Source organism: Homalodisca vitripennis, chromosome 1 (genome assembly GCF_021130785.1).
Source record: "Homalodisca vitripennis isolate AUS2020 chromosome 1, UT_GWSS_2.1, whole genome shotgun sequence".
NCBI lineage: Eukaryota > Metazoa > Arthropoda > Insecta > Hemiptera > Cicadellidae > Homalodisca > Homalodisca vitripennis.
The window spans coordinates 175,408,079-175,435,372 of NC_060207.1; the positions used below are offsets into that span (position 1 = coordinate 175,408,079).

The 27,294-nt window shown below is 31.9% G+C and overlaps 1 protein-coding gene across 1 annotated transcript; it reads left to right on the forward strand.

The window, feature by feature from the left end:
* The first annotated feature begins 10,653 nt into the window (after positions 1-10,653).
* LOC124352755 lies at positions 10,654-26,663 on the forward strand. The gene is made up of 7 exons (XM_046802411.1): positions 10,654-10,892; positions 13,699-13,966; positions 16,741-16,900; positions 19,629-19,691; positions 20,676-20,848; positions 24,410-24,595; positions 26,348-26,663. Exons 1-7 carry the CDS (start codon positions 10,879-10,881, stop codon positions 26,519-26,521), a joined length of 1,038 nt encoding a protein of 345 aa, XP_046658367.1. The 5' UTR covers positions 10,654-10,878; the 3' UTR covers positions 26,522-26,663.
* The last annotated feature ends 631 nt before the right edge of the window (positions 26,664-27,294 follow it).

Consider the following 27,294-nt stretch of genomic DNA (forward strand, 5'->3'; position numbering starts at 1 on the left):
TATAAAGTAACTCCAGCAGTGATAAGCTACTTTTACGAAGTATAGTCCCAATCGGAAAAATATGTATTTTGTTGAAAACCCCTTCTATTTTTACTAAAGAATCCTGTAATGTGTTCTACTAAATTCATTTTTGTTTTTTTTCTGCATCCTTATGGACAAAATTAAACTCAAATAAAACTTATCACTAGTTATAAAAAAGGTACCAATAATAAACATAATTAACTGAGAAGTATCACCAGAAGACAAAGAACTAAAGAAATTAAGAAGCAAAGGCAATGAATTATGTGACTGTCAGTGAAATAGACTGCATTTTTCAACAGTTAAAACTCTTTGATACCACTGGCAATTAACATTTTTATTTGGTCCTCCAATTTTCCAAAATATTTGCATGCAATTTTTCTTTTGTTTTATTGTAAAATTGTTATTTCTTGATCTAATGCCATATCATTTTGATGTAAGCTAATAAATTGCAGAACTGAAATATTTGGATTCTCACCCGCTACTAAACATTGCATTAGTGTATTTTATTAGATCATTTAATCCTTCAAATTTTGATACCAAACATTACAGTACCTTGAGTAGGGTCTGAAAATAATAATCTGGTATACAAACTCATACATAAATAAATCCTTTTGCATACAGTTGTTTAAGACTTTCAAAAATAAGTGCAGCAGTCTTAGAATATATAACTTTTCTTTCTGGCTAAAAGGGCTCGATATAAAAATTGAAATCTTGTGTTGTATATGATTGTTTTGCTTCTGTTTAAAAATTATGTAATATATTTTCTATGAGTATGTGTCTATGTTAATCCTTACATCCAAGTATTATATATATATATATATATATATAATACTAATAAATATTAAATTATAAAAATTGTATTTTATGTATCTGACATGAATGTTGCGCTTCTTTCTGTATTATACCACAATCAAATATTTCCAGAACCGATTATGATGTTTTTAAATTTTAATGTATGTATACATGTTATTTAGCATTAAATATCAATCTTGAACCTATTTTTTGTGCTCATTTCAAATAAAGAGATACTACCTAACAATGCAGCAGTGAAATAAACAATTGGAATATACAAAAGGAAAGATAGTACTTTTCAAACCAAGGTATGGTGCAAATTATATATTTTTCAATAATTTGACTACTACTGTGCACAAAAAGTATTGTTTATTTTGCAGAGGAATTTATAACCATAATGGCTGGTGTTTTGTCTTATCTATGGTATAAATTATAGTTGTTTTATTTTGTGTCCCCTCTTGTAATGTTTAGTCGTTATAGCTGTTCAACTAGAAAAATCACAATAAAATTAGGAATATATTCCATTAAATAGAAAGTAGGCAAGTGAATGTACATACCTTGATACTTTCCCTGTAATTATTCTTGTTCACAAAAATCTTCCTCCACTATGAAGGATGACTTTTAATAGTGTAGATGAGCTTGTGTAACAAAAGAAAATCATTTAAATTTTGTAAAAGAAGAATAAATATTTTGATAAAATAATATGCAGGAAAGAAATATTGTCCTCAATGTGAGTGCAACTTTGTATATTTGTATTTATTTCATTGTTCTAAATACAGGATCTAAACTGTTATAAAATATATTTATACTTTATATACTGTAGAGAATATAACACATAAAATATGGGTAGTAATAATCCTCTCAACACGTTAATGACAACGGCTTATTTCAGACTTTTTATTTGCTGTCGAATTCTTTAATAATTGTGGCCAAAAACTGTAATCAGATTTTTTACGTCAAACGTCTAAGTATAACGAGAAATGTGCGTAGGCTTTGCAATTTTGCACAAAAACAATGGTTTCATTATGTTTTCTTTTTCAATTTTTTACTGTGTATACCAAAGGGTACCTAATTTTATTTACATCAAAAATTATGCAATCACGCGTCTGACGGGGTACTCGATAGCCTGAGGTATTTATTTAAGGGCGGGATATCTTTGAACAAACCACCAAAGCATGCAACAATAAAAACGCAATAATAAGAAATGCATAGCAACGTGTCCCCCATCGGCTGCACAACACCCGATATGTATCCAATCGAGTACACTTTGGTAGTTGTGAATGATCGTGTGCACCTGATGTGGTAAATGTCGTGAACGTGTTAAGTAAAATACTATCAAACCTCACTGTCAAGTTTTAATAAATTTGGTGATGTCTTAATTATATAACAAAATTATACTAAATATTATACTGTTTCTAATTTATTTATAAAAGACATAACTGAAAGTGTATATTGATTATAATATAACAAAAACAATTGTAGCTTAACAAAAAATTGTGCTATCTAAAATTATATACCAAAGCCTCATGATACAGTTGTGTTCTACAAAAAATGATATATGACATATTGATTTTTAACCCCTTAAGGTTGTCCGTAAGTCGGTATCGCACACTCTGGCCACTAAGTCCCATAAACATTATCGTTTCCTGTTTTCTACCGTATCTGTGATCCGGAACAGGTCACTGGCTCATTTCCACTCCACTACAGTTACCAAGAAATAGTTATATTTGTCCCACCTGCTCTCCCAATTTTTCTCAACCGTATATTTGGCAATTTCTATAGTAGCAGGAAATTATTTAATTTTTTTCATGTTGTCAAGTGTTTTTTAGAAATTCATAACAAATATTTTTTACACTGAATCATCCAGTATTTGTTATTGTTGTCTTCATAACATTTTAAAGCTTATTTATATACCCATAAATATACAAACATGTTTTAATGTTATGAGGTTGAACGTACAACTGTAACATTATTGTAAAAAAAAAACTTTTAAATTTGGCAAAAACTTTGAGGAAGCAAAATGTTGCTAAATATATCTTTTTACAACTTGAAAAAATAAAACAATTAATTACAAACTAAAATATAACTATTTCCTGTACAAAATTAGAATGGCCGTCATTTTAAAACCTTAAGAGATGTCAAAAAGTGTAAGTATAATTAAAGGTGTCAATAATTACCTAATATTAAAAAAGATGTTGTGTCTGTACGGTACTGTTAAAGAGTTGAGTTTTGTAATATATGTGAAGCATTATGGAAATATTGGTGAACTGCCAAATTTCTTGGCAATTCAAACTAAAATTGGTACCAAGGCAATAGTTACACGTTACTTGGATAAATTTTCCAACAATAAAAAGTCTAGACTCTCAAGGTTTCAAGATAGAAACTACCTGCATCTATGCAAAATAACAACACAATGATAATTTTATAAACATACAATCTATAAATTTCTTCTCTTAGTACAAGAATTAGAATTAGAAATTGCTTAGTCCTATAAGACCCTTTGTGCTGCTTCCGGAGTGACAGGATATTCTGGATGGGTAAGGTTGGTGGTGGGGGCCGCCTCCTGTTGAGATTCATGAGGAAGAATTTAGGGCACTAATCTCAAGTCATGTTCCCTAGGAAGAAGGGGAAGTCAGCTCTGAACCAGCTTCTCCAGTCAAAAGCAGGCAAGTGGTGGCACACCCTACGTCCAGGCTAGAAAAACCTTTGACTCTGAGGGAGTAAACCCCACCAGCTCCGTCATCTCCCGCAGTAGACTAGACCTATTGTATTACCCTTGCACCCTAGAGTCTCAAAATTTGCGGTTAGTGATGTGCTCCTCCTGGAATTCTCCATAAAATTGCCTAGATTTAAGTGACACATCAGTTTTTGCTATGCCCAGTGTTAGTTAAACTGAAAGGTATAAACCAGCCAGAAGTGATTCCTGGATATTCTTAGTTGAGACTGTCATTGCATGTGAAGTTATGGGTAATGCTAGCAGCACTACTTAGATATAGGAATCAAATATAAGCATACTTTTATTCTGAAATACCACACACAAATATGTTTATAAATAATTTAAAGAAAATTTATTTTATTGCGTAAAGATAAGAAATATTTGATGTAGTCAAGACACGCAACATCACATTTCTTTTTATTTGTATGAATAAATATCGCTTGATGAGTAATAAGTACAAAGAGTATTATCTAACTTTTATTATAGATGGCAGTAATGGTGAGTTGAAACCAATTATTTTATTTAATAAACAAAATTGTTAATGTGTACTTGTAGAGTATTAAATTTGGTTTCTTTAGGCATTGTGGGTCAACATATTTACAGTAGCTGGAAGAACAAACAATGGAGAGACATTAGAATGATTCAACAAACCATTTGCTCTGTGACTACGACTTGAGGAAACAAGCAAGCGCAATGAGTCCGTGATTATAACAAATATGGAATTACAAAGCAATACACTAGACCAGCGTTTCCCAAACGGTGGGTCGCGACCCACTAGTGGGTCGCGGGCGCATTTAAGGTGGGTCGCGGCGTGACTGTCACTCGTAAGGCCATGTCACACTGCCGTGGCGTTGCGTCCGTCCATCCATAGTATGAACGTCCGCGTATGCCGCGACGGTCTCGAATCCCGTCAAACTACCAGACACGCATCCGCGTCCGCGGCCAACGCCACGTATTTCTAGGAGGGTGGAAGTTCAGTACACAATAATATGTCGTTACTCACCCTTATGATTATAGTTCACATTGCAGCTATATGTGTCCTGAGTAACTCGTAAAAACTTTGTAGCTGTAGCACAAATAGTTTTTGAGTTTTGACGGTAATGTAAAACACAGGTTTCGGAAAATCGCTGTCAAAGTTTTTTTAACACTATTATTTATTTTAAAATTTTAATTTAGCATATCTAACCAGCAGCATAACACCTACTATTTCCTTGTTTTTTTGTTCTTTTTCAATTCTTAGCTTCCTTCTTGCTCTTCTTACTTCCAGTATTCCCAATTTTGTCTTTTTCTCCGAGTATCCCACTCTTAAGATGTCAAAATTTTCAATGAGATTCCTAATGGTTTTTTCGACAACATATCTTTGTGAGCGTGCCTTTTCAACCTTGGTTCACATCAAGAATAAGTATAGAAACAGACTGGTGGACGTTGAAAGTGATTTACGCCTCAAAATATCTAATTTTAATCCTGACATTGAATTACTTGTTCAGTCAAAACAATGCCAGAAGTCACACTAGTATTATAGAAAAATTATTTGTAATCTTGAATAATCAATAAACTCTATCTATGTTTTCAATACTAAGCTGTGTACATATTTATTTACATTTTACATTCTTTCTATACACGTATTTAAATATAAATCATGTGTATTTTATATTAATGTTATTTATACATAATATACATATGTATATATAAAATCACGGGTGAGGGATGGGTCGCGAATGTGAACAAACATTTGGAAGTGGGTCGCCAAACACAAAAGGTTGGGAACCACTGCACTAGACACTAAATGTAAATCAATTTCCCATTTTTACAAACAAATTTAAATTTTTGTTTGTAAGGTTTCAATACAGTAGTACCGATAAAGTTATAAATATTTGGAAGTGTTGCGAGTATCATGCCAACCTTCATATTCATTGTTTCATCAGTGTTGTACAAATTAATCATCTAAAATAAAAAATGCATATTTAGTTTGACATTTAAAGGTGGAAGTTTTTCATGAAATCAACCCTTTTCGACTAAACCGAAAGGAATAATTATTCCTAAACTGTATATTTTAAGTCAGACAGATTGTACCAATAGGGTATCACTTTTTTATGTAGTAAGATGAAATCATAATAATTATAGCACTGGAGGTCTTGGTTTTGATTATACATTATAATGGTAGTAGATAGCATTTTAAATTGCCTTAAAGATATAACTATTCCAATAGACAGGATAACAGTGACTGTACAATATTACTCTATAGTAAAATTCTCATCATACTCTGGAACTTAAACGATTCTGTGTAAAAATGTTTACGTTTTGCAGTATGTATGCAAGTTTTTACCTTTGTGTCAGTTGTGTAACTAACACAACCAATAATATTAAACCTTCAGGAAATTTCAGGTTTTTAATGGTTTATGACTCGAGAAAATTATATTTTTTTACAAACAATTATAAAAAATGACATATTAGTAAATTTTTCCTTTAAAAAATTAGTTATTTTAAAATAAAACCGTCAAATCCACACGTGGATGTAATTTTGTATACGCCATGTAAAAATCGTATTATCTTCAACCATTTACTTTGGTCCTGATTAAAATTATCCTAAATTCTGCCTCAAATGAATACTATCGTGGATTGGTCAATTTCTATTGAGATTTTTCCTGGCAACATTTATAGATAGATAATTTGTTAATTACATGGTTACATTGTTTATTCAAACTTGACGATTCCAATTAGGGTAATGCGTTTTTGTTATTCTTTTATATTATCTAAGAAAACGATAATGTTTATTATTTTTTTTACGTTGTTAAAAAAGAACACATTTTAAGCGCATATAGCCCATGTTGCGTCGGTGTTTAATCCATTGTAATTTTCACATCTAACAATGTTTTGATTATTTATTTTAATATTATTATATTCACATGTCTTCATTCGGCATTTAATTAAATAATTAATTGTGCTCAACCTATCGAAACCAAATACTCAGTAACATTAGCATTGTAAAACGTTTTTGTTTGGTTATGATAGTCAGGAAGACACAAGTAATAGTGATGGTGATGGGTCGCGATTCGCGTACCTGCTGTTTTTTAGCGCAGTTACCTTTTTGTTGCTGAAAGAAAGTAGCAGGTAAGAAATCGCGATCGCGTAGAAGAAGGAATAGTTACACTCATTATTTCAGGTAGAGTTGGGTAGTATGTAACGTATTTGTATCGGTAACATCGTTAATTAGTGGTAACCTATTACCAGGATAACGTGTTACCAGTAACACCCTGTTATTTTAGTAACAGGTGGGCTGAATGATTTGGTTTTCTCATAACGTCTCTCTGGTATAAGGTTTCTCAGTAAACAGTTTGAGCATTTATCGTGCAAGTAATAAGGCTAGGAACTTTCTGGTATTACGTTAATGAGAAACCAATAACGTAGTGGAGTGAGCTGAATAATGCGTGAGGGTCAAGGGAATAGAATATATTTATCAAAATAGAAACGTAGACTTGTTTCTGGAAAAAAAACAAAACAAACCTAACTTATTCGTCATTAAATTTTTCGTTCTCAGTTATAATTAACTGCTGAAACCCCTCCCCACTCCCTGGGGCGTTACGTAATTTAAGGACGGCCCCTACGAAACATCTATTAAGCTTAATAATGTGTTTCAAGCAAGCTATTACTTACTTGTGTTTATTCTGGAGAACTTAATACCAAATGGCTAAAATGAGGCATAAATTCAGTAGGTAAGAAATCGCAGTAGGTAGGCCTGCAGTGAATCGCGACTGCGACTTTATCAATATTAGTACCTGATAAGTAACTAGCAAAATGACTTTGTCACAAAAAATTAAAATTGAATCGTTAATAGAAATCTTTACATCTTACTTCCAGCCGTTCAGAATTGTTGAGGATAAAGGATTTAGAGCATACACAGAAGCCGTTAATCCCTCCTATACACTGCCTACCAGGAAAACAATCTAAAAATCTATAATTCCTGTAAAGTATAAGGAATGTACGGATGTAAATTCTCAAATATCAATAGCTGAAAATAACAGATGGATGGACATCCATAAGTAATGAGAATTTTGTGGCTGTTACAGCCCATTTTATAGATGTGAATTGATGCTATAAAGTAGCAGATAAAAAAGCAATAATTTTGCTTTATCTTCTAGTGGTGTGACGTTCGGATCATCTGACAGTCCGCCTCGTTCAATTGGCCGGGACAGTACAGAGTTATTCAACATTCCCGTTAGAGCGTGTTACAGGGCAATACCGGTAATCACTCAACACGTAAACGACTAAACTAGATGACCGACTAAACGGAACAAACAATTTCAGTTAGGTGCAGGTACTCCTGAGCTACTTTTTCGATGGATAAGGATTTTTAAATTAACTTAATTGTAATATTTTAGGTTGTGACGATTCTTAAAAATAAATTATATAATTTAAAAGATAATTCCAAATTTATTCATTTGGGGGAGGGGAAGTAAAATAAACGTCGGATCTTTTGAAACACTAATCCGAATCATTCAGTCACCTGACCGACCCGTTCGAATTGAACGCGTCATGACCGAACGACACATCTCTTGATGGTTAAAAACTCCACTTCTGGAACAGGTGCAGCTTACTACAAGCCAGAGCTTGGTATAAGTGGTAGGTGTTCACTGGATTTCTCTTTCTAGCTACTCCGCCGAACTCCTTGCTATTCTAAAGGCTACAGAAATCTTCAATTCAAACGAACATCAATATATGGTAATCTTCACATATTTACAAGCAGTATATATTAGCACTAGAAGGTAAGGCGTTTATAATAAATGAAGAGGTGAAGACGTCGCGGTGAGTGTTATCCATGATATAATTGAAAGTGGTAAAGCTGTTACATTCTAGTGGATCCCTGGTCACTTAGGTATTTACTACAATTAATATGTCGACAAATTAGCTAAAGACGCAGTAGAATATGGCACTAAAGTAACAAATTTGTACATTCCGCCAAATGTCTTCAAGGCCCACCAACGTAAAGAATGTTCAGTTGTAAATAAACAGATTTACCACATCACAGAGGGCAACATGGTACAGGCAGATAGAAAATACATTTCATAAGCGATGGTACAGCACGATAGATGTCATGAGGTGGGAAATAGTACATATTATTAAGTTAAGATTTGGTCATGCCAGAGTCAATTCTTGGCTTTTATATTAAAAAGTATTTTACACCGTTGTGTTTAAATTGCTCCTTTGCTCAACGGAAAACGCTAGACCACATAATCTTGTAATGTCCAGCCTACGAATTTGCAAGAAGTCAGTGTTTCAAGTTTTAATTTTATCACATGACAAATTGAATTGCTTTATTAAAACACAAAGAATTGAATACATTTTTTAATAACAGTAAAAGGGAAATTTTAAATTTCTCACCTACATTAAACATCAATGTCTTCCTGGTGTTGGGTTCTATATACGTGGCCTATAGTTCGGATCAGGAAATGCCTGAAGGGTAAATCGAGGAGACATACCATGATACCTTATCCATCTAACATCAAAATCCTAGCAAAATTCTCTTATACTTACCAAATACAAACAGTGTAGATATTTAAACACCATACCACTAACATGACATACACCTTTAACAAATTAATTACAGTAAATAATCTTATTACTACAGAAGTTTAATCAGAAGAGAGCTACGAGACTGCATGGGATTGCTCCCAAGCCAATAAAAAGAAAATACTGACTAGACTGTAGTCGCAGTAGTGCTAGAGATGGGAGAATAGAATACAGTGTAGTAAAATCACCCTTGTATTCGAATATGTGTTCGAATACTTTATCTGCGTTGAGTATTTCTAACAGACAAATATAGACTTGTCTTACTTCCTTTCCGTTATCTCCCGAAATTGTTTAGTTATTTGGAATTGTCAACAAGGTGGAAAAATCCTTTGCCTCCTACAAACATGTCATAGCCTTAATTAATGAACTTCAGAGAAAAAAATTTGTTTATTTGCTGTTTCAGTCCTATCTGAAAGATTCTTTTCTACTGCAGGTATTGTTACCAATAAATTATCTTAGAAATATATTAAAATCAAAAAGTTTAATCATATTTTATTTTACCCAAAAACATGAAATACATATTCATTTTTGTCTTAATTGATTACAAATTTATTTGTTAATTGGATATTTTTGTACAATTATACATTTTGTACAATAAATACCTGTACTAATAAATTCTTATTCCAAATTGTAAATCTCACCTTAAAATTATTCTTTTCATCGTCCAGATATATATATTTGCGCGCACACAAATTTGGTTTGAATTCGATTCTTCCAGAAAAATTGTATTCATTTCAAAAGTATTCGAACTCATTTTGAGGTATTCAAATATGTGAATACCCGAGCTGTATTCGAATACTATTCGAGTCTCTCATCACTACACTTGTAGTGATAGCCAGAGGTAGTAATGGGAGAATCGAATACAGTGTATTCAAATGCACCCTTGTATTCGAATACTTTTTCTAACAGACAAGTCTAGACTTGTCTTACTTCCTTCCCGTATAATCCATTGTTTCTTGGGTATTTGGAATTGCCCTGCCAAAAGATGGGAAAATCCTTTGCATTTTTGTCCCTCTTACAAACATGTTATACCCATGATTTATGTACTCCAGAAAAATATATTTGTTTACCTACTATTCCAGTCCCGTCTGAAACATTCTTTTCTACTTCAGGTTTTGTCACCAATGATCGTAGAAATAGATTGAAGCCAAAAACCTGAATCGTATTTTGTTTTTACATAACATGAAATAAACATTAATTTTTGTTTTTATTGTTTACAAATGTATTTATTAACTGATTATTTGTACAATTATACATATTGTCAAGTTTGAACAGTTTTATAATAATTACTTTTTCCAAATTATGAAACCCCCCTTAATTATTTTTTTCATATATATAAAACATTCATCTAAATCCAACGAATACATGTATATGAATAGGAGTACTGCTCTTGAATACTTTATTTGAATACCATTAGTCCAAACGAATGAATACTATAGGGTTGAATTCGATTCTTCCAGAGAAATTGTATTCATTTAAAAAGTATTCGAACTCATTTTGAGGTATTCGAATATGTGAATACCCGGGCTGTATTCGAATACTATTCGATTCTCCCGTCACTCACTAGCCAGAAGCTCTGTATATTGGTAAAAGGGATAACATAACAGGAAACTATAGAGGAAAATGAAACAATTAAATTATTGTAATTTGTAATTAATTGTCGTTTTATAGGATGTTAGTTTGTTTTAAAGTGTGTTGTAAATAAAATAAAAAATAACATATGTGTGTTTAATCAATTATTGGTATTTTATTTGTTAAAAGGTGTTACTATTGATAATACAATGATAAGAAACAGGTAATACAACTAGCTAAATAGCCTTGTAGGTTAAATTTCACACATTGAAATTGGCCAAAGGGTGTTCTGTAGGATTAATTCAGGTTCTGTAAAAGACATGACTTTTCTTATTGTTATGTTGACATTCAGAATTGATGTTATTAGATGACAGTATTGGTAAATATAAAATTGCCCCTAGAGTGACATTATTATTATGATGTAACCTTATTGCTTTATATAGCCTAATATATATTTCTGGGATTGGATTAGCAGTTAGAAATTTCCAACATCACCTTGTCAGGTTATAATATTACAGCTTATTATACTCTACAGAGTACACAGTGGGGTATTTATTTACAATAGCGTGACCATGGAAAATGGACTTTTTTTCATGGGTTGGGCATTTATAGCCAAGTATTATTATCACAGGTGCATATAAACTGGGGGGAAAGTATATTATTGTATTATATTGATGCCTTTCGGGCATTATTGCGTTAAGGAGTCTGCAGGGGCATCATGTGATCTGAGATTCGACTTTTGCAAGCTCGAGTTAATTTTTTTTCTAAAAGAGCAAACAGTGCACAGCGGGCAGGCATCGTTGACAGGATTAACGTACTAGTCAGCATCATTTCAGTTAAGAATAGACATGGAGGAACAAAATAGTTAAAAATGGCGTCCCTTCTTTATTTGAGAGAGCCGCGGAGTAATACCAAACTGTCAAATATGGATAGTATTGCCAGAGGTACTGTCAAAAACAGAGTTTTCAGAGGATTTCAAAAAATTGTAACTCCTTTGATTTTCTTTGCCGACAAATTTTTTCTTCACTATTGTTTTCAGGAAAAATTGTAGTTTTCAGGAAACAAAAATGAACATACCTTTCCATGGTCACTTTATTGTAAATTGATACCCACAGTGGTACTAGGCCTACTATACAGAGTGACCTCTGAATAATACCAAAGTAGCCTACCTTGATTCGTTCTGGTGGGCAATAGCAATAGGTTAACAATGCAAAACTCATCTTTTGCCTTTATTGCCATTAATTTTACATTTACTCAGGAATTCTAGTGTTTTCTATTACTTCTTAATGTGAATTTAAATTCTTTTTGCACCTACTTCTACAGTAGCCGGTAGTGGCCAATACATTGCTACATAGAATAATATGGTTAGGTGAGTTTGTTATCTTTATAGTCCTCAATAATTAGTAATCGCATTATGGAATTTTACTGATCGGTACTATCGCGAGGGATGTTTTTCATTTGGTACTGTCCCATGCTGATGCCTGGCGGGGTTACATGCAGCCCATTCAACTATTTGTGCCTATATCTGAAATTTAATTGATTTCTATTATTTTTTAATTTTATTCTTAAACATTTTTCTTTTGAAATTCACATCAAACACTGTGAAGTGGGTAAAGTAAACATTGGTACTTTGGGATTATACCGACCACACCCAGACATGAATCGTTATTTGACATTTTGCTTCTACTGATTACTAGATTAGCGTAGGACAATATTTCTTCAATATAAAACAGGAATTGTCTTATTGCAAACCCTCCCCATCCTCAGACAGAGGTCAAAGTCGAGCGGTCTAGTAGATAACGTGATTGCAGAGTCTCACCGCCGTTCAGCTGGTGCGTCGCTTTGTTGTACTTCCGTGTTTTACCCCTACATTTCTCCAAACAAAAATTGAACAAAAACAAACATTACCAAACAAAAACAACTCTTTATTGAAAAAAACACACAAAACTTGTTTTTATTCTTGATCACACTCCGCCACCCAAAATGCGAGTGCCTCCGGCCATCAGCACGGGCTTCGTGCTGCCCAGCGCTGATGTCAACGAAAGAAAAACATCCCTCGAAATAGTACCTATCAGTAAAATATCAAATTCTAGAGGGATCAGAAGTATAAATTGAATTGTAATGGAAAGGCAATTATGTACCGTGCAAAAAACTTAAATAATCATGTGATGCCGCGTGGCCTGCCGTAATCGGGATTCTCGAGAAAGATAAGATAACAGCGACAACAATACCGATCACAATACCTGGAAATGCTTGTTGATTGATGGAATGTTAGTTCAGTTACTCAACTACATCGTTTTATAACGTTCTAAGTTCATTGAAAAAAGTCTAAGCGTTGGGGTCATATAACGGAATCTGACCCCATTAACAATTGATAATCGTTGTAATTTTGTAATTAAAGAGTTGTTTTTTTCGTTCTATCATGTTTGTTTCTATTTATATTTTTGTGTTCATACTGGTGTGGTCGGTATAATCCAAACATTTACTAAACAATTCATAAATTTGTAAAAAAAGTTTTTCTCTAGCAATTATAACGATTGCACTTTACTTTCGCCAGTTCAGCTATAACGATCTCAAACTACTCATATCAGTTTCATTCTAAAGACGTTGTTCTTTGTGTTTTGTCATTGCCACTAGCCATTTTGTATTCGAGTTTCCTTGAATTTGGTTACAGCAAAGGAATTATTTTCTACAAGTGTATTAGTTTTACCTACGGACTAACTTCTATTTAAACATAAAGCAACAAGATTTTTTTATCACTTCACATATTGGTGATGTGACTATCATGATCACATGGTAGGTGACGCAAACTCAGTTTTGTAATTATTTATTTAATTTAAATATGTTATACTTTTAATTATTAGAACTTTATCCTCTTTTTTCTTTTGTGACTGGATAATCTTTAAATGTTATAAGATTTAAAAATGAATTAATTTTTTATTATTTCAAATAAATTTGAACTAGGCATATGAGCCAGTACACTTCATCCACATAGTGAAATAAGTTTAGTTGTTTGAATTTGTTTATAGAAATCGTTGCCCTAATCCTGCACTAGAAACTAAACGTGATGGATACCTAGAGGCAGGAAAAGAGAAGCAAAATGAATTGTTGACTATATATAAGCAGTCCGTGTCAAAAACAAATCATCTCCATGCAAATTTGCTGTTCACAACTCTACATGGAAGATCCATTTTATCAGCAATCTGTAAGCATGTGACTTTTGTAGAACCAAGTGTCATGAATAATAGTTGGCGGGATTTAGCAGCGAGACTTGGTTATTCTGATATTGAAGTTAAGGTAAGTGTGTGTAGGAATACTCAATGAAATAACTGAATAGTTTTATTACAATTTGAAATTAAACATGTATTTATTAGAGGCAAAATTAGGACTATAAAGTCCTCTACCACTTAACCTCAATTTGAGTCAATTGATACCAAGTAATCTGCAACTTTTAGCTTGACCATCTCAGAAAACTTTACAATCAAATATCATACGTTTGGTATATAATAAGTAGATTCCCTTAGATCTACTCCGTCAAAAAATATTTTTTTAATAATTTATTATTTACCTTTTCTAAATGGTGGCCATTTTATTATTTGGTATATGTGCTATTTTTTGTTATGCAGGCATCTACTTTTAATTATTTAACAATGGATTACCCTAGTTCTCTGAGTAAATTGCATTAACACTTTCACTGTGACACGAGTCATGTACTTTAGGACAGTCAGAGTACTAGTAATGCGTGTATATTACTGTCAATGTGTTAAACTATGATAGATCTTACTACAGAACACTGTTTTAACACTCTCACTGCAACACGTGTCATGTACCTACTTTTAGGACAGCCGATATAATATTCATATGTGCTGATCACAGTCATTTTGTCACGGACACTTTGGCCTACAAATTAAATACATTATTACCTAGCTTACATGAGACATGCACTTTTTAATATATATTTAACAGCTCAAAGTTATTATAAAAATTCAAATTTCGGAAAGTAATTTTCCTAAGAAGAAGCAAGTTTTCAGCCTGTCTTTTTTGTGCAGTTATACAACTTTGTATTGTATAAGATATCAGTGGTGAGATATTTACCCTAAATAACAACTCTTAAAAAATTGAAGTTTTTGATTTTTTATTTTGGTCGGTAATATCTCCTTTAGAAAGCTAAGTAAAAATAAATCTGAAATTTGCTCATTTAAAAGTTATTTATGACATAAAACTATAGTATAATCATTTCCCTCAGTATTTGTTTGCTTATCTTCCAAACTTGACCTTTGTGGTATTAATACACAAAATCAACACCTAATTTTGTTCATTCATATGTTATCAACTTGTGTAATCCACTACTATCCATCGTAAATATAGCAGCCACATCTTTATTTTGAAGTATTATTAAAACAACTTTTCCGGTTTAATGATGCTTATTGTCGGATAACCTTGATGTTAACTGACACTTGAGCAAACTGTCTTTTTATTGGTATAAAACAATGGTAATATAAACTTATATTATTTTCTGTATATTTTTATAAACTTATGTACTACAATAGTTTTTGTAAACTACAATCATTTCAAGTAAACATTTAAATATATTTTGTTATAATTACTCACCACATATTTGTAAACAATAACTGAATTTGAGTTAGTTAGCGGAGATTTATATAAACTTTTTCACATTTTTATAAACTTTTTCACATTTTTATAAACTTTTACATTCATTTTGGTTTTTACATTTATATATAAATATTGTTTATGTTTGCATAAAACGAATAAAATACAGTTCACTTAGCTACGATGTATTCATTTGGAATATTCCCACTGCCATAAAAGGGCGTTCCCTAGTGCAAGCAGTAACTAGAGTTACCAGCTGGCAAGGAAGACTGTCCCCAGGAGTTAGCGGTAACCACAGTTACCGCATTCCCAAAATGGTATAGAGTGATAATTTTTGTAACTTATGAGTAATTTTCATATATTTCGATCATATTTCATCCAAAATTAAGTAAAAATATATTTTAAAAATTTCATCATATAGGGAACTCTATATAGGGATTTTTAGCAGCGAACGTGTTAAGTAATTTTAGAGACAATACATGTTTTATTAAAAATACAAAATGAAATAAACAACTGATACCTCTCCATTGTGACATGTTTTGGTGCTCCCAGCTTATGCAAGCGTATCTTAAAAGTGGTGGTGCTCGCTTATGCGTTGACGGATTTGGTTGAAAGAAGTAGCGTTGGAATTGTTATAAAAATTGGAAAATAGTCAGTATCTTGCACAATTTTTATAACCTAAGTAATACAGCTGATGCCTAACAAAAGACAAAAAGTTGCTGCATCCAGCTTGTGCAAGCGTACCTTTAAAGTGTTGTGCTCGCTTATGAATTGATGGATTTCGTTGAAACAAGTACTGTTAGAATTTTCATGAAATTATTGAAATAGTTGGTATCTAGTAAATGTTTTATAACTATTTCCGAACTCTCTACCATAACGCATTGTTTATAGAACAAAAGCAAATCTAAGTATCATATTGAAACGGTCCAAAAGTCGCCAACTACTCATAACAGGTGACAGATAGTTTTTTCACTTACTTTTCTCAACCAATAATCATTCAACTATTATTTTGTAATTTTACATGTGGTTTTTATGTTAATTAGGTCAACCTAACATAAAATAGTAAATGTTTCCTAAATCCCAAACAAAAATGGCGGCCAGTCGAAAGCTGTGAACAGAAATAATTTTTAAGGAACTAATTATATCAAAAGTTTTACAACAATATTTATTTTTTATATATTTTTATTTTAAAAAATAACAATAGTTACAAATAAATAAATAAAAAGTTGCTTTCCTCTAAAAATTAAGAATAATAGGAAACATCTTTATTGTATTGGCTGACCATTGGATAATGTTATTTTTTATATACATTGATATTTTTCTTGGAGAAACATTTTTTCGCATATAATTGGAAGCACATTTAAAGTATTTCATGGAAATTCATGTCATTTTATTAAAATTGGCTCCCTTTTACCAACACAACATTTAAAGAAAAATGCATGTATTGTTTCTTCACACAGTGCTTTAACAATCTACGAGGCAGTGTCTACGATCCAACAGAAGTGCTCCTTCAGTACTATGCTGCCACTAAGACAGAAGGAACAGTGGGGGATATATTGGAGAGTCTCTTGGTATTGGGATTTTTGCCAGCTCTACATCAGGTGCAGAAACATATTGATTGTAAGTAACATTACTAAAATACAATTAACATGTTCACGACGACGGTTTATTTCCGGACTTTTTTGTTTCCAATTGAATTTCAACAATAATGGCAAAAAACCATAATCCGTTTTTGAATGTTAAATGTCTTAAGTATAACGAGAAATGTATTGTAGGCTGCGCAACTTTATGCAAAAAACATTATTTCAATATGGTTTTTTAATGTTTCTCCATGTACCCCAAGGAGTACCTAAAAAATGAATTTACCCTAAAAATTAAGCAATCATACGTCCGACAGGGCACATGATAGTCTAAGGTCTTTATTTAAGCGCGGGATCACATTTAACAAACCACTAAGATAAGCAAACAATAAAAATGCATAGCAACATGTACAACGTCGGGCGCACAACACGCTTTATGAAAGCCCGGTGTGTACTCGATCGGGCACATGACAGTAGTTACGAAAGATTGCGTATACACTATGGGTACAGTTCTTTCAGTTGCGTATAGTTCTTTCATTTTTTAATTATGTTATGATTGTTATACATAACATATATATATATATATATATATATATATATATATATCTATTATCTTCCTTATTTTCTTGTATATATTTTGTTGACTACGTTATTATTATAGCCGTGAGATTTTAAAAGGTTTTATTTTATTTACAGTTCCCTCAAATAAAGTTGCTATGTTTACTGTTACAGAATTTATTTACCTACAGTTGAAGAGATTCATTTGTTTTACAAAAAAATAAATAAATAAAGTTATAGGCAAAATTTTAAAATAATGAATAACTCCCTAAAAAGAGTTTGGTATTATTTGGTCAGGAATTACCAATGTTATAAGTGGCTGGTCCTCACACAGTTCCTCAAACACATAAAAGTTGTAGTCTAGTACCCAAAGCATTATCAATTGTTATCTACCTAGAGAACAAGCACTGACGTAAATTTTTAAAGTGCAGAATATGAATGTATTGGCTTGATTGAAACACCACTTCATATATTAGGATTTATCCTAATGTTAGCTATCTTTATTATCTTCATAGGTTTTGTACCATGATGTTATTACCTGTTGAAATATGACTTGTTTCACAAAAATTGGCCATAGTTTTATTATGACCTGTACTACAGTGTTTGTGAACAAATTTCAGTGGATAATATGATTGTTATACTGAAATTTCAGTTATAAATTTTGTTTAGTGGGTCTAACCCATACTTTTCATTTGGACTAAAATTTATTAGCATATAAAATTGGTGAAATGTCAAATATTAGTAATATTTTTTACACTAAATTATCTGAAACACTAAAATTTAGTTTTTTCTATGTTATGCACCTTATTACTTTTCTATTTCTACCTACAAAATTAAATATATTATATATATTTAGAACTTACATAATGACTATCTCATCTTTTTCCAAGCAATTTCTAAGCATAGTCCTCCCCTCTTTTTTAAAATTTTTATATACATAATTTATTTTGACTCAGTAAGCTTCTCCATTTTTGTAAAGATACAAATACAACATGATATATCATTATAAATGTATATTTTTTGTACTTTTTAAATAGACTTACAAAACAATTAAAAAGGCCTGCTAGTAATAAGTGAACTGACTGCCACAAGGAGAGTTAATCTTTCATGTTATTCCATGATGACTGGAATAATTGTATTAATCAATACAGCTATAGTTTAATTATTAAAATTATTTCATTTTTCACAACTCTTAATAAAACATTTTACTATAAAAACACAACTAACTATTTATTATAACAAAAACACTGGATGCATTTATTCGTAATGGTTGGTGCAGTATGGTGGAAGCAGACAGGATGAACAAGAATCAGGGTCTGCAAATCAGCATCTGATATTCTTAAATTGAAATGCAGATTGCCATAAACTAGAACTCTACTGTGACTACTTGACATAAATACGAAAACAAATGGTAGTTTGCAACAAATACAATCAAATGTTTACCCAGGTCCAATACATCCAAATGAAAATTGTACTAAAACTGGTTTCTAAAATATATTATCGTACAAAATAATTTGCATGTTTAATTCTGTATTAATTCTTGCTTCATTATGAAAGATATTTAAACACTTGCCCAACAGTAATATCTGCTTGTAAACGATACTTCCTGAATAATTAATTGGTGAACAAGTGTTATTTTCAGTGAAGTTGTGTGGCAGCTTCAAAAAATATTAACAAACATTGAACAATTGATGTATTTATATTTAGTACATTTAAGGCTGTACAAAGTATAAAAACTGTAGTTTAGTCATTTGCTGATCTATTGGTATGCATATTTATAGGTTTTTACATAATTCTAATACATTAAATTTGCAAAGAAAGTGACATTAGGTTAAAAATAATTGACTTTGCCACTGGTAAGTGGCTTTTTAGATTGGATATTAACATTTCTGACCTTGTTGAGGGTTTTAAAATGCAGTTAAAAAAATAATAAACTAGTGAAATTCACATTCAGACTAGCTGAAATTCTTGGATAGCATCGGTGCTTGGGCTCTTGAATCTCACCTGATTAATATGTCTTGGAATTTGACAAAGTGAATTAAGGACAGTGCTTGGGATCCAAAGGGTTTGACTTAAACCAACATATACTTCTGTGTATTGTTAAAGAATATTTTATTGATTTTTTAAATCATTGTAAATGAAGTAAATATCATGACTATTCAATATACTACATGACGTACAAAGTAATTAATAATCTGATTCTGTTTCAGTGTTTCTGACAGAAGTTGAAACTGGGGAAGCAGACTTACTTGAAAAGCCCATCAGAACAGAAGGTACTGTATTTCTAACGATTTTGACTCAAATTATTTATGTATTACAAAACCTTTTGAGCAAATACCAAGCTAGCCATTTTTATTGACCAGTTACTTGTATTAATGTTTAATTTTTTGTAATTGACTTATTCTTATGTACCTAGTTAGTACTTAGTCTATGTTAATTTTTTAGTGCATGTGCTTTAGTGCTATACAATTTAAGATATCTCAGTATAGTAGCAGTAAAAGTGTTAACTCTTCATATGCCACTATTAAATCCATTAACTTTCCTATAATGCCAAGACAAGTAAAAAAAACTTTTTTTCTTAGGTTGAAAGCTAATTTTTATTATAACTAAAGATTAAATTATAATTAAAATTATAACTAAAAGGGAAAAGCAAAAAAGTATAAAACAGGGAATTTTACTTTAAATTAGTGTATTTATTGATAAAAATAAAAAGAACTATTTACAAAACTATTTATTTTAGATAGATTTTAATTTTACTATAAAATAAGGGGGCATTTTGAAGGCCTTTTGTGAACTAAAAAGCTCTCCAAGAAACTTAATCTATAATATAGGATATAACTGTATTTGGCGTTTTGGTTAAATTCTACCATTCTATATATCCATCTATGGCATGGGAAGGGGAAGGGTTAAAAATGTATTTCCATACATTGCATTTGATATGTAAGGTATTTCACGCACACTATTGAACTTTATACAGAAAGTTTATTATATTAAACAAACTAAACAAATGTATTTGTAATAAAAAGAACCAAGAAATTATGTGTTAATCCTTTTAGGTTTTCAAATTTTTGATTCCACAAAAATTTTATAAAAATTACAGCGGTTTGTGAAAGAAATTGTTTTTTCAAATCTTTATATCTTAAACATAGACAAATTTTAAATTAGTAATTGAAATCAAGGCAAAAACTGTTATTATTACCGTATTGTAAAGTTTTATTGGGACGTTTGTAATTAAATTTCACATTGAATTTCTGTAGTTTCAGATCTTGAAAGCAAGAACATAGTAAAAGCTGCAAATTTCAAACTGTGCATACCAGCTATTTTTGATTCACCTCAGTCCAAGGATGTGATTGTTAAAACTGTAAGCTGCAACAACAAAGTCCAACAGGAATTGCTTCACAGAGCGAGACCACAAACTACACAACACAAGGTAAAAATTGTCAACTGAATATTTGTCACTGATATTGGCTTGTGTTGTGAAACAAGAATCAAGAATCATTTATTGTCGTCCCACATATGTTGTATGCATTGACAAAGTCAGATAAGGTTTACAATAATGTACTATTAAATCAACAGTCAAGAACACCATCTATATAGAGAAATGCAAATAAATATACAATTAAAATATTGTCAAAATATAGTATTAATTAAAACTTAATGCTAAAATAAATAATAATAAATTAATAATAGAATTAACAAACAACAGATAACAATAAAAACAATAAATAATGATTGTTAAAAATTAAAACATAGCATTATTAAAATTTAAGGTCACTTAAATCATGTTAAAGTATTTCTTCTACTGAATAGAAAGCCTTCTGCTTCAGCCATTTCACAAGACAACTTCTGAAATTCCTTAAAGTAGTGGTAACTGCATCTGGTGGTAGGAGGTTAAAAAGTTTTACACTAATGTACATGTAGCTGTTCTGAGTTTTACTTAATCTAAAGTATTTGAGGTCTATCAAGTTCTGAGATCTAGTACTATAGCTATGGACATAACTTCTAAATTTATATAAATTAAGATTTTCTTTAAGGAAAATTAGGCTTTGCAAAATAAATATACATGGAAGGGTAAGAATACCTAGATCAACAAATACAGGCCTACAAGAATCTCTTTCACCAATACCTGCAATAACTCGTAATGCCCTTCTTTGAGTCTTAAAAACTAATTTTGCACCAGCAGAGTTGCCCCACAAGAGAGTGCCATAAGTAATGTGAGCATTAAAAAAAGCAAAGTAAGCATTCATAACTAGATTTTTGCTTGTACAGGACTTTAATTTTTTCAATAGAAAAATAACCCTCGATAAGCGAGAGCAAAGAGAGTTTATGTGAACCCACCAATTCAGCTTAGAATCCAGGTTTATGCCCAGCAGTTTTACAGATTTACTGTCCACCTTTGAGCTCAAACTAAAGACAATCTCCTCAGTTTTTTCATAGTTTACTCTTAATTTGTTAGCATCAAACCAGAGGAAGGATCTTTCTTTCATGTAATTAATTATCACTTTATTTAGCATGCTATCCTTGTTTGATGACAATAGAGTGGTGTCATCGGCATAAAGAACACTTTTATTTGGTACAAAATCAGCCAAATCATTAACAAAGATAACAAATAAGAAAGGACCCAGAACAGAGCCCTGAGGGACTCCATTTCTCACACATTGAAGGTCTGACCTCTGGTCACCAACCTTTACAAACTGATAACGATCAGACAAGTAAGAGGTGAGAAGAGACAGCTCACGCCCCACTACACCATAATACTTTAATTTATCAACGAAACAGCGTGTCATGTCAAAAGTATGATCACCGACATGTAAGACTTAAAATTATAAAATGCATTACAGATTGAGATTTGCATCAACGATTCAGTTAAGAGTGCACATAACATGAAAACTTTGAAATCCTTAAATTGTTTCAGTATAGAATTATTTGTATTACTCTTAATTTTTCATAAGAAATTCATGAAGAATAAATTCATTAAGCACATCTTGAAGTGTCAAGGCCTGTGAAGTAGACCCTACAGAAAATAACATTGAAATCTTCTAAATTTTTTGGGTTTGTATTTTGGGATTTTAAAATAGTAAATATTTTGACTACTTCTGACAACACACACAAATGCAGAACTGAGGTTGTAGCATGTGCATATTAAGCTTCTGGGCCTTTGAACATATAGACTTACACGCTGTGCCTTTCACCTGCAATGGGTTAACTAAAGTGAAAGATGACATTATTAAAATGCAATCCTAAAGAGTTAGCTAAAAAAGTGTATCTTTTTTGGTTCTTTTAGGACAAGAAGCTTAGAAATTGCACCTAGTTCTAAAAGTACCTTTGTGCTGCTTCCGGATTGACAGGATATTCTGAATGTATAAGGTTGGGTAGGGGCCTCCTCCTGTCGAGACTCACGAGGAAGAATTTAGGGCATTAATCTCAGTCATGTCCTCTCGGAAGAAGGAGAAGCCAACTCTGAACCAGCCTCTTGAGTCAAAGCAGGCAGGAGATGGCACACCCTTATATTTAGGCTAGCAAGAATCTTTGGCTCTTAGAGAACTCCACCAACTCCAACAGTTATCTCCCGCTGTAGACTACACCCTATTGAACTAGTCTTGCAACCCAGAATCTTGTCATTTGCTTTTAGTGATATGCCGCTCCTGGATATCCGCAATATTCCCCAGATTCAAGTGACATATTGGTTTTTGCTGTGCCCAGTGTGGGTTCAGCTGGAAGGTATAAACCAACCAGACATGAACCCTTGTGGGCTGTTTAAGGTATCTTAGTAAATTTATTCACATTTCCTCTGCTATTTTGCTCATGATTTCAAATACAGCGTGTCTTTTAAGTTCACTCTCTCCCTATTAATTGTTTTATAAATAGAAAATATTTCCACCCCCTTTCTCAAAAATCAGGTAGTTTGATGGTAAGTAGTAAATTTCTAATAGGAGACTGTATCAAGTTTATTTTATTTTAAAAGTATTAAAAAAGAAAAAGAATGGCACAAAGTACATCTCTAAAATTACTAATGTAATATATTCTGTCTAATGTGGTGACTAATTAAAGTTAAAATTGGATCAAGAATATAATTTTAATTGTCAAAGAAGAAAAATCAGTCCAAACTCTTAGAAAAAGAGAAATATTTTAAAATATCCTTATTTTGGGTATCAATGTAAAGTTCGTAGTAATTCTTGAATATATACATAAACTAAGACATATACTTGCAGCGTTGTTAATCCAATTGTTTTTAACTAGAGAGACCAATATTCAGAACTCTGATCCCATTGTCAAATCAGATTGTTAAATTTGTTAAAAACCAAACATTTAAATTATTACACAAAGCAAATAAACACATGCATGGAGACACTCATCACAACAATGATAAATACAAATAACTTAATTTCAGTGTGTTCTATGACAGTCAAAATGTGCGGAGCTACATAACAATCGATGCTTGCTTGATAATACTGACTTCAAAGAGATTTAATCAGATGACTATTTTGTGGTCTTCCAACATTACCAAGGGATTCTATTCTATTAAATTGAATGTTTTTACTGAATTTTAGTTTCATTTATACATTATTTGGTGACTTTTTTGTGGCTTTGTACATTTTTAAGGACACTCATGAAAGGATTGTTTTACATTTGTGACTGTACTTTTTAAACTTGCAAATTTTGATCACTGTGACATCAATTTTGACTTCTGTGAGTTTTAGTGAATCATTCCAAGAAAGTTGATCTGGTTGTCCAACATAAATACATTTTGTTAACCCAAGTCTAGGAAAGTGCAACAATTTGGATGGTTCAGATCAAGTTGTCAAGAATACCGGGTTTGGCAATAAAGAATTTCATAGATTCCGGAAATTTATATTAAAATTTTATATCAGTGCATTAGAATCATGATAATTACATAAATTATTTCATCATGGACGTCATTCTTATAAAATGGTATGAAATGGATTATACCTCATCACTGTTTTACACATTAAAAACAATTATTTTACAGCAATACTGCAAGTATGTGATGCTGTCTTTTGCGAGTGACGGCTACACAACTGCTGTGAGAGTGGCTGCAATTTTAAGAGCTACCACCAACAGAAAAGGCTTCCCTATTGGCGTTATGATGTTGTGTGAAAACGACAATATCATCATGAGAAACCCTGGACAAATGATAACTGAGATTTTATCAAAGGTAAACATTAAACAAATATGAAATGTACGTCTTCAAAGTCCCGACTCACACCTTAACTTTTGACTGGCTAACAATTAAAATATTTTGTATGGTGATATGTAATGACTTCATCTGAAGATGTTTTTGATGGATATACATTTTTATCCCTGTTTACCAAAAATGTGGAGGGAGCAATTAAATGTAACCCATTGAGAAAAAAGATCACAATACAGCTCATACAGTCTGTTCCGAAAACGGTTGGCCAAAGGCTGTTATTTGTGCGCACATGTTAGATACATTAGTATTTGCTATGCTGTCTAGGAAACCAGATGCATTATACTTTATAAGAGATATGTGATACATCTTATGTAAATATACAACATAGTGAATCTTGTAATGATTTAATGCGATTTGGAAAATAAGCTTCTTCCAGCCATAAAGAAGTTGTACCCATATCCAAAATTGGGTATTGTTTAAACAAAAGTAAAAATGTAACTTCTGTTGAACACTATGTTAGATGAGATCATTATTCCTTTAGAAAAAATTTTAAAGAGGTGTCTACTGTTAAGAAGTTTACCTTTCCCTTAAAAGGGATTTTATAAGTAAAATATTTTAACACAGGGTATCAGCTTTTTTACCAAACCACTCACGTATGTACACTACGGGCACTCAGATTTCTTCACCTTATTGGCAGTAGATTGTAAACGCTTTAAAATTTAGTAGAATGAATTTTAAAAATCTGTTTAACCATAATAAGGGCTCTTTGGTTGTCTATGATTTCATTATACGGGTAGTCTGTGGCTATGAAATTGAACACAAGTAGATGGTTAATGTTTGTTTACATTCATTTTTTTTGTGTGGTCTTGTGTCATGGTTACATAGTATTCCAATTACTTATTTATTCGTTCTAATGAATGTTTACTTTGTTTAGAAATTAGTAAAATAATTTGCAATAATTTTCTTGTTAAGTGTGCCATAAAGGTGTGCATTCCACTTGTTTTGGTGGCCTTAAGTGGAAAAAGTGTGCCTTGTGTAGTGTTCTGTATTTTTATCTTCACTGACTAGCCAATAATAAATTGCTCAATATTTGATTGAGTGATATATCCTATCAAGATGACTAGTATGATGCTTTACAGAAATGTCCATATGCTTTCTCTAATTTGGTAATTACAAATATTTTAATAAAATAACTGTAGTCCAAAATGTGGACTTTTTTTAGACATATGTTACATCTGGTACTAGTCCACGTTATGAACATTACTCTATCTCACCTAATAAATAAGCTCCGATTCACCTTCCTCTTAGTGCAGCGTCTGGTATCTGACAGTGGACCTATACTTTTTGGTTTACTATACTGAAAAATAAGTGTTGAATGTCATAATTAGCCATTTTATATCAGTATATGTCATGTAATATTCATAGAAATCTGTCTCATACTCATCACAGAAATCTTTTCTCTGATCATGACTCCTGGAACCCAAAAGTGTCATAATCCAAAAACGTACATATGCACACACACACATATGTATGGGCTTATGCAATATAATACACGAGTTTGTGAACAAGATAACTGCCATAATTTTTTATATATCCAGACTTATTTTGGTACAGATGCAGTATCTGTACATGACTTTGATGTGTTTGTGTTATATTATAGTCTTATCCAATAAAAATGTTCACATATGCAATCTCTTGCATTAATAATATATATATTATTCAGTTGAACTGCAATCACTCAGAATTCAAGGTCACTGTTCTTTTCTGTCTGCCTAGATGGATTTCGTGATACCTGTCCTGACGGATGGTTATTTTGCTGCACTCAAGTGTCCAGACAGTCGTGCCAGATTAGTTGATGAACGCTACATTCAGTTTCATTCACGATGTTGTCATGTCCAAGTATATCCTCAGTCAATGTGTCAGCAATGTGCGTCCTGTCATTCCTACTAATTTGGTCAATTCCATCCTCAGCAAGCCCGAATTCGTTCACAACTCCATCTTCCATGCCTGGCGGAGTGAGGACGAATCGCAGGCCCTGGCCAATGGTATCATCAATTCTCGTAGGAGCAGAATCCTTCCTCAGTGACAGTGGGATCTATAGGCAGTGTGATGACTCTTGATTGTTAACAATTACATTCCTGAATCCAGTATAACAGAGTGGTACAGTATTGCCAATCAAAACTAACAATCTAGGTATGTAATGTAAAAATATTGTTTGAGGGACATAGCCATTTCTTGAGTTTTATTGGAAACATATCAAAGTTTAATATAAGTATTTTGATAATTTGACTACAGATGCACCCTTATCAATATGACCTCTACTTCACATCACTATCACAGGCCCTGATTATATCTGATTCTAGAGATGAATGCCTAATGGCAAACAATGTCAATAGAAATGGCTAGAAAGTTTCTAGAAATTGCATTAGCGCTTCAGGAATGAGAGAGTCTGTGCCAGGTATTTTGGTACCATTTATTTATTTCCATTCAATATCACTACCTTTATCTTTCAAGATAGTGGTAAATATTCATTTACCAACTTCTTAAATCCGGTGCTCAGTCAATAAATATTTAATTACTCTTTTAATATAGTCATACATTTTCACGCTATTCATGTAGCTAGGTGCTTAAACTGCTTCTACAATTATATTAAATAAATTGGTTAGGTTGCAATTTGTTATATTTTTATCAAAATATTATTATATTTGTATAAATGAAATAAA